General features: G+C 33.9%; 1 protein-coding gene across 1 annotated transcript in view; it reads left to right on the top strand.

Annotated features, from left to right (window-relative positions):
* LOC119828184 overlaps window positions 1-13,289 on the top strand; it is a 172,872-nt gene that overhangs the window by 139,977 nt on the left and 19,606 nt on the right. The window contains exons 9-12 of the mRNA XM_038350285.1: window positions 6,446-6,557; window positions 8,030-8,279; window positions 11,027-11,121; window positions 13,217-13,286. Of these exons, the coding sequence (XP_038206213.1) occupies window positions 6,446-6,557; window positions 8,030-8,279; window positions 11,027-11,121; window positions 13,217-13,286 (527 nt within the window). The remainder of the gene's footprint in view (window positions 1-6,445; window positions 6,558-8,029; window positions 8,280-11,026; window positions 11,122-13,216; window positions 13,287-13,289) is intronic.

Below are 13,289 nucleotides of genomic sequence, written 5' to 3'. Positions count from 1 at the left end.
AGTTGTTTATATAAATATTGCGATGAGTTAATAATTAGCAAACTCCACAATTAATTTCATTATGCTCGTTAATGTGTGGATATTTATCATGTTTAACTGGAATTAATTATAATCATACAAATATATGTAAGCAGATTACATTGAATACACAATCATTTTAATAGTCCATTTATCATGACATTTCTCATTTTGCATACTTTAAATGAATAAAAAAACAACTACGAATAAAAAAAACTACTGTGTTATTTTAAATGACACAGTAGTTTTTGGTTTTTAATTTCATGAAATGAATTAGAAATGTAATAATATGTTTATCAATTAACATTTTTTCTGCGCTTATGATTGATCCAAAAACAATAAAAAATATCGCTAAATTGATAAACACCAAAAAATATTTTTTCTTGTGTTTGATTTTACGCGAGTATTATACATTTAGAAATTAAACACCTTTTAACGGATTAAACGCCCGCTGTAAAGTGTTCGAAACGATAATAATAAATAAATCGCGTTTAAAATCCGTTAAAAAGTTTTTAATTACCAAAAAATAACTTGATGGACACCAATTGGTCTCTAAAACAATATTCACAGACGAATAAAATGAAAAGCCTGTAGGATTTAACTTCACTTACCATTTCTTATCAATTATCGCTACTTTATTTATTTTTTCCTGTAAATACGTAATGAGACTACGCCTATAATAAAACAGTGTTTATGGTAAGTCTCTTTACCTGAAAATCGAAGCCAATACCAGTTCCCGCGTATTGCTCAACCACCGTACCAAGAATACTCATAGATATTCCAGGCGTCTTCACAGTTCATTTCATGCAAGTATAATTAAGTGAGAACCGCCGCCATCTCGTTTCCGCGATGAATGGATCGGATCAGTCTTGATAGGAAATTGAGCCACGGATTGGCTTACTCAGAAAACAGATTTTACATACCTTTCAACTTTCTTGAGGGTGAGTTTTATTTTCTTGTATACAATAGGGTTGAAGGCTATTTTAAACAATGTTCGTTATGCACAATGCAGTGAGTGGTCAACGCTATTAAATACTTGCTTTGTAATCAGCATATTAAGAAAATTTTCTAATATTTAAGAAAGTTAAAAATTAGCTACCGTTAAAGCAGTGGTGGCTCAGTGGTGAGGACCTTGGACGTCAACATCGATAAATCGGAAATAAATTGATTTTTCAATTTATCTGTACATGTAGATAACATCACCAGTGCTCGAAACGGTGAAGAAAACATCGTGAGGAAACCGGCATGTCTAAGAATCAAAAATTCGATGGTTACAAATATACAAAAGTTTCGTCTTACAATAATATTAGTGTAGATAATTTTTTAAAGATAAAATATGGGTTCGTAATAGGTAACTGTGTTATGTCCTAATTATTTGAAATCAAATATAATAAACATTTTAAACACAAAGAAGGAGGTAATCAGGCAAAGAATCATCATCAGGCAAAGAAAGGTCCATATGTTTTAAGGCAAATAGTTCTAAAAATCTTAAATATGAACAGTAGCTTCGTGATCATGAACTTTTAAACAAAAATAGATTGCGAAGTAATATTTCAACAGTGCTGAAACAGAAAACTATTAATGTTGTTAAGTTTCGATCACAGCAACTCCATCTCGACAATAATTCACTGATCGGTTTCCATGGCGGGCGGAAATTGCGTGGCGAGTCGCTTGTCTCAACAGATTGGATATAAATTGTCGATGTATACGATCCGCGGGAAATAAATCGCCCTCGTGCTTACATCGGTGGTTACATAATGGAATACTTGTGCATTTCTACGTAGAGAGAACTCTTGTCTAATCGAGTTTGAGTTAAGATTTATCTGTTTAGTATATTTTCTACATAAACAATACGGAAATTTCTCAGTTAGGGTCGAGACCAAAAACAATTTTTTATTGGACACAGCGAAGGGGCAGTTTAGTGTATCGGATTTATTTACAAGCAGGTGGTATACGACACTTACATTTATTTAGCATATCAATAAATAATAATGAAGATGTGCAGACATTTCTAAAAAGAACAAGCCAATAAAAGCGTACACAAGAAAAGAAGACAATTTTTGAATAGATTTTTTATTAGATTTTTGATTTTTTGAATAGATGCGTAGTTCTAGATTAATATACTAAACAAACCTTTTCTAATACAATAATAAACATTCCATAAACATTAGCAATAAACAGACACCAGCATTATCGAGTTATCTCCTGTCATCGCGCTCATACGGTTCACGAGATACGTGGAGGCAACTAGACGGATTGTTACGGATCCCCGGAGATAAATCAATTTCATCCCGGTCTTTGGGACCGCGGCATTTGCGTTATCGCTCGATCAAACGTCTCAACGTTTGGAATACCCGTGCTACAGACTAGGTATCCATATCTTATCTAAAAGTTATGGTATGTTCTGAGACAAACTTTCTAAATATTAGTTTATCCTAACATACATAAATTACGTGTCACATCGTTTGTCCGCGACGCACTCCGAAACTACTCAACCGATTTTATTCAAATTTAGAAACCATGTGCATTGTGCAGCTTAATCTTAAAAGATAGGGTAGATTATATTATTTCAAATGCGATAAACGACTACCCGGGCGGAGTCAGGGCGTGCAGCAAATTAATATATTAAATGTAAAATAATGTATGTATGTACTGTATTGAATGGATTAACGTTCATTCATTGTACTGATCGTAATCCAATAAAATGCGTTCAAAATTAGTGTACAGTTTACATAAGTTAACAAACACTTTCCGGTTTGTTTCATTGAATAATTGATAATAACTTATTAACAAACAAACTTCTATGTAGGGCTGACCCATAACTGAATAAGCATATATGTAAACTGTATTTAGTAATGATTTGCTATATTTGCTAAGTTTTGCTCAAAGTAATTGACTATCCACTTTTAAACTAACTGCATAAAAATATTACTCTAACTTAATTTTACAAAACACATCCCAAAAAATTTACCATACTACTTTACTAGCATGATATAAGTGCCTATATCACTATCATCAAAATAACTGTTTCAATAGAAATTGAAAGACATTAAACAAATTCTTAAAATTCATATAAAATCTTCTCCACGCGAAATTTCTTCCACCACATAATCACGCACATCTCACAAATAAAACTCGTCTCTAAACGGCCATTCGTATATATATTCCGATCGAATAGGCACTAACATTACATACCTCTAAGTGGGGCGTACGCTGAGCGGACATTTGGCAGGCGCCCGAGGTGCCCGAGCCAACTTGCGAGCTATCTGACTCAGCAGCCAGTGATACATTGCTGGGACCTAGATCTGGCTATAGTTACGTTATCGTAAATCTTGCTATAGGTTTCGATATTGCAATGTTTCTAGATAGGGTTGGTACGCAAAAACATGTAAATAGATTTAACTTGATATAATATTTGAATAAAGATTAGATCGTAAATGAGAATCGAAAAACGTTTTGCTTGAATTTAAGTTTCGATATGCAGATTATATGACACCCAGTTAATCGGCACAATACATAAATTCGTTTTGAAATAAATTAAGTATTTGCATGATTCATGAAGCAAATGGCGTATTCCAATGTGTTTAAATCAACGATTATAAGAAAATCTTTGCGACGCTTGGTTTGTTTTCCTTTTTATACAGATCATTTTTAGACAGATATTAAAATCATTTGACAGAATGGAACACGTTTATACGTAAGTACCTAAACATACCACAGACATCTAAAATTAAAACACGTCGCCTGTAAAATGCAAGGAATATTCTTTGCAAATAATGGGTAAAACAAACTGGAAACTGGTTCACGCAGAACTTTCAACTACCAAGTTTCTATGCAGTCGTGGACAGCCTTTTACAAGTTTGGCCCCTTGAAAGTTCATTTCAAATTCATTTTTTAATATAAAAAGTCGTATTTGTACGTGGAGTGTGCTCAAACTTCAGGTCGTATGACTTTGCCAACGAAAAATTTTTATGCACTTTTTTACTTGATGAATCCAATATTTGCGTGAATTCGGGTGTATCGTGAAATAAAAAAACAAATATCTTATCACAAATAACAACTTTTTATAATTATATAAGATAAATCTTTACTCAAACTGAATTAGACCAGAGTTTTCTCGATGTAGAAAAGCGTTACCTTACCTTTAGCGCTTTTCTACTTAGAAACTATTGTTATTATTTAAAAAATAGTGATTTCGTTTAATTCTATTCATCGGGTGAGAATATTAGTAGTATAAAAAATAGTATTCTTGTGTTTTTTGTTTTTTACATCTATATGTTTCTCTCTGCCTTTACTTAGTCGTAGTATTGTCCAAGCTAAAACTCAGTACTAAAGAATCAAAACCTAAACGCGATAAATTTAATTTATCGCTCCAAGTTTAATTACATCAGATTAATGCCTCAGCATTAGCAAACGGGCGAGCACGACACCTCATAATCAGGCTATCTAATAACTCTTCAATCCGCAATAATCACACCATTACTCACTAAGTCTGAATAGGCACATCCAGCGAATTTATCCAAGCCATTAGTCGAAGGACGCAGCTGTAAAAAATCGAAGCCATTACCGGTTTACGAGCGAGCGGATGTCTAACATGCCGTTAAGTTACATTTTACTTCGGAATGATGTATTCGCCATGCTATCAGCACAGGTCTTCATAATTATTTGGGTATTAGAGACGTGACTAATGTAATCGTTCTCTCGATTTTAATTTTGTTACATGAATGAAACAAATCGAACTGAATTGAATTTATAGTCTATAGTAGTCTATAGTCTAGTAGGCTTATATTTACACTTAATTAAATACTACGGATATATGTTATACTATAAGATATTTATATTCATCAATATAAGTATTTTATTAAAACAAACCTTACTATAACAAAACAAGAAAACTATAAGGAATAAGTATTGAAAAGGAAAGACATAGTCAAAATAGAAAATTAAACAATATATTCACATTCTTAAAGTAGAAAAGATGATTTTCATAACATTAACAAATTATTATCAAAAAGTATCCAATTACGTCTTCCGCAAAATGTCGCTACATATTATATAACTTGCTGATTTGATCCATCCATCACTCATTTTGATTACAATACACAATTCAGGTAATTTATCATTCTTTTACCTTCTTAAGTTACCTCCATTAGAATGATCAAACAGCAACTTTGACATTTACAATATCGGACGATACAATTTTCAACCTTATGTCTCATAGACACGGCTGAATATGTTCAACGTTAACAAAGAAATTCCATTTGCCGATATAAATTACAGTAATATACAAGTTCCGCATCATGGAATGCACGTACAAAATGGGTAAAACAACCGGCATAGAATCAATATTGTAAATGGAGTTGCCAAATACAGGTGTTTGTGTATGTCGGTAGGGGCACAGGAGTTAGCGAGAGGAAAATGTTTTATGGAAAACATTGATCCGCCTACAATTTTATTCCGATGACAGACTGACGGGTTACAATTTCGGTAAATGGATCTAACGAATGTTTTAACTTCTTGTTTATGATCAAATCATCTTAGGTTACAATTGATTGCTGTACTAGCATAGTATTATGTTAACTTTGGCTGTACCAAAATTTATTTGTCAATTACATTATGATTTACAAAATTAATTCACTGCATTGTCCGACTGAAAAAATTATGAATTATTTTCGTTATTAATATTTTGAAATTCATAAAATTCTCTATCGTAGTGATAATTACATCACAAGATAAAATAAAATAAAATAAAATAAAATAAGATTGCATTGCGTTTTGCCTCATTGAAATAAAATCGCACCCGCTTATAACTCGAAGCTAAATCAGATGAGATGATATTACGCGGGCCGATATTGGGCCGGAGTGAGGTAACACGGTATTAGCCGACTCTGTTATTGTGCCCTCGTGCTGCCATCGACTCGGCTACGGAAGTGAAGCAGGTGCTATTTATTCATGTTGCTGCGTTGCTTCCGAACTCAGGAATATATTTCCTATCGCTACTGTTGTAAAGGTGAAAACCGACAAATATGAACAAAAAATCTTTTTCGTCTGAATGGAGAGGAATTGTAACATTGGTTGTAGAATTTTTGAGAAACATTCAGATATTATTTTTGATTGAAGAACATACAATTATTTGTTTATACCACGATCTGTACATTTAACTTTTAGCCTTTGATGCTTTCCTCTAAATTAAGTTCCCGAAAAATTCCTGACAAGAAATGAATGAATTGTTAATATATAGTCCTTTTTTCATACAGGTCCTTCCTAAATTAGGTATCCAACGTACTGGAAATACTAATCACATATACATTTCTAACAAAGAACCGTAAAATCTACAGAATAGCTACATAACAAAATCTCTCTCATAATAAATCAATATAATACTGGGCACAGTTTGGATATATTTAATCGACATTGTATCTTTTAGTTGCAGTTACGACTTCTTAGAGATCTTGGAGCCGAATTTAGAAAACAGCACAGAGCATAGTACTGAAGACTGGGCCATTCAAGATCCTCACTCCTATAGCGCAGAAAACGAGGTATGTGATGCTTTTAGTATTTAATTTACGCTGTACATGTTGTAATAGTATCCTTAAACATGCTTTGACGTTAATTCTGTATGATTAGGTACTACCAATCAAGATAATTGCGATTCCCCGTCCTATATCACAAAAAAGAGCTGGTATTCAATGGGAGTAATGGGAGACATAAAGGATTTCTTAGAAAATTCATCCTGCCTTTTTTTTAATACTTCAAACGCGAAAGTATGTTCGTTTGTTTCTTTTGCCTTCCTTTTACGTCGTAAAAGAGCGATGTTATGATATTAGAGTTATATAGGCTACTTTTAACTGTGAAACAACTCATAACCACGGAATTCCTAGGGCTACTATATGAATTCCTATGCCGGTCGAAGCCGAGAGAAAAAAGCTATGTGTGATGAAAGTTTAGTTACCAATATTCAAACATACAACTTGGAACATTTCATAAAAAAGAGCCCACTAATATAACTCCATATACTTTTATTTGCATTATTAACTAATATTGTCACATGGCGCCAAGCCTCGTCAAATTACATGCAATTTGCATATATTACTGTTTACATGTTCGTCTACTAAATTAACTGTCATATCACTTCAATGAACCAATAAAATGGGTAATTGTCACGTCGTGAACACAAGATTGGTCTCTATGTATGGATCATTAGCATATCTTAATAGCAGTAATTTACTCAATGGGTCTGAAACGGTTTGGGTGTCGCCCAAGTGGAGAGGACAATGCTAAGCGAACTTTTTTTCCAATAACGATGCCAAATTTTTACAGCAGCGCAGGAATTCTAATGTCTATTAAATGCTAAAGTAATTGGATAAATGGGAGCAGACGTGTTTAGCATTTGGTCACGATTGTATTGGAAAACTAGGCAACGTAGGCAGTTTGTATCTAGAATATACCTACTTCTGCTTATAAAATGTTATTTATTTTATATTCGTGTAGTTTAAAAAGGCTACGTGACTATACACAACTTGGGTGTATTTTTCGATCATTTGCGATAAGAAACTGTAGAAAGAAAGAACAGTGGTAAGAATTTATACAAAAGTAACCGAGAACATTATACACAGATGTACGTTTTGCGTGCAGCAAATGTGTAAACGCGAAATGGTCGACATGTTGCATTACCATGTTCATTTTTTATTCCATTTAACAGCATGTTATTATGGAGCTAGGAAAGTTTTTACAAACCAGAGTTAAAAACATTTTGGGCGGTCCCCGTGACCTCCACAAAATTCAGATTAAATATTTTTCATAACTTCCTCAAATTGAGGAATTGAGTAGTCAAATATTTAACACTATGTTAAATTTTAAATTCAACATGGCCGACGACACAAAAAGGGTGGTGGGTTTTATGTTTTAATTTAATATTATTATTTGTTTTATTTATTAACATTCCTTAGAGTCATACTTCTACTGTCATATAAGCAGTAGTTAGTAACTGATTAAATGCTTCATGTATTAGGTATTGGAGGAGCTAGCGAGCCCGCTGCCCGAGTCGGACGGGCGCAGCGCGGGGTGGCGCGCGGTGGGCGGGGCGGGCGCGGCGGGCGCGGGGGGCGCGGGCGGGGCGCGGCGGCGCGTGTGCGGCGACTGGGGCGGCAAGCTCAAGCTACTGCGGTACCGCTCGCGGGGGCACGTGCTGCGCCTGCGCTTCCGTTCCGACCACTCGAGGCACTTCGCTGGGTACCGCGCTAAGATCTCGCTCGCCGATTGTGAGTATTTTTCTTATTAATGTTATGTGTAATGTTGCATTTGCTTACAAATTTATGTAAACAAAATGCAACAAATGGTACCATCATGGGCGCAGGAGGAGATTACGAAATATTCCGGGTCGCATTGCATCGCTCATCGGTTGTCCCATTTTTTATACCTTTTAAGATTTCCCCAACAAAAACTAGACATAAACAAAGAGATAGTAATTACAATACCAAGCTCAGACTAAATAAATAACATACTTTAGTTTAATATACCAAGTTCATGTAACTTGGTATTTCAAAAACCAAAAAAATTGACAAAAACTTGCCTTTTTACTCATAAACTGTGGTACAAGTTTGAGGAAGTGCTAAATGTTGATAACCCTATTATATTAAATTAACGATTATTCGTACCATTACCATTACAAGTCATCCTTTACTCGCCACTACAGAACAGCGATCGTACAAACAAATAACAACCTTCTCGCATTGTGATAGTTTACACAATGCGAAATGCATTTAAACTTTATTAGCATCCAACTAACCGGCTTGTCCTAGTTTTAATTAAGTTTTTGAACGTACTTGTATAAGTTCTTGTCTCTCGAGGCAATAAGATAAGTTTGCAGTGGTGAGCAAATACACATAAAAAGACTGGTGCAAATGAAATGCAATTAGCTTTAAAAGTAATTATCGTTTTTATTAAATTAACATCGCACGAGAGTTTTATATCGGTAGCTTCACCCTTAATGTATAAAATAGTTATATTTAATCAAAATAATAGATAGAAACGACTGTATATAATTTTTAAAGGGTTAAATAAATACGATGTTTTCCGGCGGTCATTTATTTTTGTTTACGGAACGGTATTTACGAACTAAATATTTGTTTAGCTGCAACTTACCTCTATATTTTGTCTACATTTATTTCCAACAACGAAACTGGAACTGGAACTCACGCGTAAATTAACATGCCTCAGAAGCCATTTTCAATGTAAAAATATTATTGTTAGTTCGTAAACTAATCCTGAATATACATACCAAATAAAAAAAAAGACTGGTTCCAAATATTTCTAGACTAAATTCTAGCGTTACAAATTATGCCCGATAAATATTCGATACCCTTGATTAAAAAGATATTAATTAGTCATACAGCGTAGTGCCATCGAGTGGATGGTGCTCAGACGGGTCTCGAGTAGGCTCGAGTGGACCTTTCATGTCGTTTTGTGGTAGCCACCTTTTAAATGTTCGCAATTTGGGCAGTAAGTGTTCTTATTGCGTTTTATTTTGTGTTATTTTTCTACACAGTATACAGATATATGCGTATAGACACTAGATTTCCCGGTAGGTGAAGTTAATCCATACTCGGTCCACAGATAATATAATACTATACTCTCTGTCTATGGAACATGCATTCGAAATATCTACAATATAATACAGTAATTATTTTCTACAATAATATTCGCCAACTTTCATGAGGATGCACCTAAACTGGTATCAAAAGAATAAAATTGAGCACAAAAATAATCATGTCAATCGGTTGAAATAGCAAGGGACCTCCTTCAATTCTAGGAACGTCGTTAAAAAAGACAATATTTACGTTTAGTCACAATTCCTAGTTAAACATAAGTACGAATGAGAATTCTGCATCAGGATCAGGATTCATTAGCATTTTAATATAGAGGACTGCTGTCTGTCGTCGTACAAGAAAATTTCAATAAAAGGTTCAACAATTAGACGTTTGATGTTTTCATCAAATCTATACTAATATTATAAAGCTGAAGAGTTTATTTGTTTGTTTGAACGCATCAATCTCAGGAACTACTGGTGCGATTTTAAAAATTCTTTCAGTGTTAGATAGCCCATTTATTGAGGAAGGCTATAGGCTATATATGTACCACGGGCAAACCCGGGGCGAACCGCTAGTCATCGGATATTTGTACACCATATTGTATCATCTTTTGCGTTTATATAACGCTCCATTAAACCGGGCTCTAACCGGATTATTGTGGACGGAAGATTTACTTTTATTCGAGATGAGATGGGAGATGGATGCGATAATGGTTAAGTAAGGTTAGTTTATGCGAGGTTTGTGAAGTGATCGAGTGCGGAGTTAGGTGGGTGAGTTCGAGGAAACGACACTAAACTAGATTTATAAGGGGCATTGTACCGTCTGTTATCAATATACGATTTGTAGATGTAGGTGTATGAGTATGTGGGTAATGGATATGTATGAACATACAAATACTCACATGCTCAAACCGTTAGTACGTATGTTTTTTTGTTTGTGTGTAGTTTATCCACGCTTAACTCAAAATCTATGTCGGATTGAAATTATTTCTTTTTAGTTGTGCTTGTATGCTTCAGCCAAGAGGATAAACTTAAGGAAGTTTCATCAAAACAAGTTCAGTAGTTATTGAGCTAAATGGATATGTACCGTAGCTGTTCGTCCGCGGTCTCTTCAAAAGTAATTCCCATGGCAATATAAAGATGTAAACCATGTACAAAAGATGTAAAAACACACCACAATATAATACCTAAATAGTCTCTACCTGTCTCCATACACAAAAATCATATTAATAAATATTTTCGTTGCGATGTGAAAGAAAGACAAACATACAAACACACTTTGGCATTAATAATATAAGATTCGACCACGTCTTCTTCACGCGCCTTCCAAAGACATATTCATTGAGGGTATGTTAATATTCTGAAAAACTACTTTCATTCGTTTTTTTCATATATAATAATGCAATTCTCTGTTAACAGCTCAATCATGTATGGACTCGAAGCAAATTCTATTCAACGGATACTGCTATCTGTTTTCTGGTTATCCGCGAGCTTCGTGGGACACGGCGAAGCAGGTGAGATATTTCCTAGTAAAATATGTAATTCACGAGAAAACTAATAGAAAATGATTGCGCACATTTTCCATTAAAAGTTCCATCCACCATCGTTACAGGCATACAGACTTCGCGCATTGTATGACGTGTTTAATAATGACTATGTAACGAATGTACGTAAATAACTGCATAAGATAAAACAGATATAAAATACACTTTAATGATTTTATAGTCTCACTTATTCTTGAAAAGAAATTATTTAATCCTGACGATCCTGTTAGAGATAATAAGAAACTATTGTTTAGTCACCTATCCTTGATAGGTGTACAAAGTATGGAATTATACCTCTCCATTTTAAGTTGGTCACAAATCAAAAGCGAGTCACAAATTAAAGATTCGTTTATATAGAAACATACGTATAATACCTACATTCATTTAACACAGCTCAATAAGCAAACTGCTTGCCACATTAAACAAATAACCTTGATTGAAAAAAAAATCAACCCAAACTCCAACTCGATGAAATATAGCCCAAAACAGTGCTAACTTATTCGAACAAAACTTAAAATTGAAAAAAGAATCCGAAAAGTTTGCCTAATAAAGTGTTTTAGAAGCAATCTCGAAGATGCGAAGCGGAGTGTGAAATGGTGTTGCCAATTTTTTGGATCATTTCTCCCCGCCGCGAAAGTTGCCGAATCGATGCGAGTAACTAACGAGCTCGCCAAACTTTGCCCACGGTTGATTTAGTCAATCTGTGCTCTTGATTATTGTAATTGTTTGCTGCGAGTTTGCAGTTCGCTAGGCGATAAGTGACGCAATGTAGTGTTAATCGTGTTAGATACATGTGATGTTTTGTGCTCGAACTCGATCCATATACTGGAGTTTTGTTTCGAATGAAACAGATTCTATAATAGCGTTTATGATAGTTACCGGTAGTACTTTTTGTAATCTGTGGTTTTAAATGACATGTATCTTTAATCTTTCTACAAATATTTAGATAAAATTAAAGATGGGATATTTTACATAAAAGTGTTATTATTTTATAGCCTTTATATCGATATTGTATATTTTTTATTTCGACACAGATAATATAATACAATACAAGTACTATACTAGACGAATGATAATATAAATAATTAGCTATAACAATATTTCTGTATGATCTAGTCAGATTACAAGACGTACAACAAATTAGTATAAACTTTTTATCCTCCATCCCTGTGTGATAAAATAAAAGCGAAATATAAAAGTAAGCAAGTTAGATGCTTTGTTATTCAAACGATGAAATGTACCCATTTCAAAAGATATCCTTTTATACAATTGGATATCCAAGCTTGTAGCGCTTTCGCTGCGAATTTATTTCTCCCATAGGACGTCTGCGATTTTAGAGTTCTATATTATTAAGTTTCTGTCAGGAATATTACAATTTTGAATATGTAACAATTTGCATTGTATATTAAAGTTGATATAAGTGGCCAGTGCATGCTTTATTAACGTGTAATTAGAAAAATATTACGTGATAAGAGAACAGAGTTTTTTCTATTCTTTAAATATTCTTGCTCATAACGCATTTGAATGCTTCATTTTTAGTTTTAAAAATGAAATACCATTTCATGATATGTAAAATTCTGCAGATTGAAAAGTAGTTGTAGTTTGTTATTTTTTGTGCTCGTCATTATTTCGATAAATTAAATATGAAACACTTAATCGATAACATACTTTTCACATTAAAGGCGAAAGCTTTTATATTACCTATGTTGTTTGCAAAATACCGCGTAGCTGGAAATGTTTACATAAGATCGCGTGGAACCAAGTTTGAGAGAAACAATATTTGCACTAAAAACTCGTTCAAATCTTTGGTGTATTCTAGCATTAAAAAAACGTTCGTAGAAATGCATACGAATGTATAGGTGTGTAAAAATTTGTATTGGTAGATTAGTCAATTTGATTTTAGTACCATTTTATTGAAATCTTGCCTATAAAAATTAAACATGTTACTTAAAATGCTTGTTAAAATTTGGAAATTTCCTAAACGCATACAGCTCACACAATAATACAGCACTAAACAATAATACAACTTAAGAAGTCTTCACTCAAAAGTGACATCGATCGGCAGATATGCGAGGGTCTGAACATGCAGCTCGCGTCCATCCACTCGGCGGAGGAGCAGCGCTTCATCGTATCGGGCA

This window comes from Zerene cesonia, chromosome 7, assembly GCF_012273895.1.
Source record: "Zerene cesonia ecotype Mississippi chromosome 7, Zerene_cesonia_1.1, whole genome shotgun sequence".
NCBI lineage: Eukaryota > Metazoa > Arthropoda > Insecta > Lepidoptera > Pieridae > Zerene > Zerene cesonia.
This window is presented reverse-complemented; position numbering and strand designations above follow the sequence as displayed.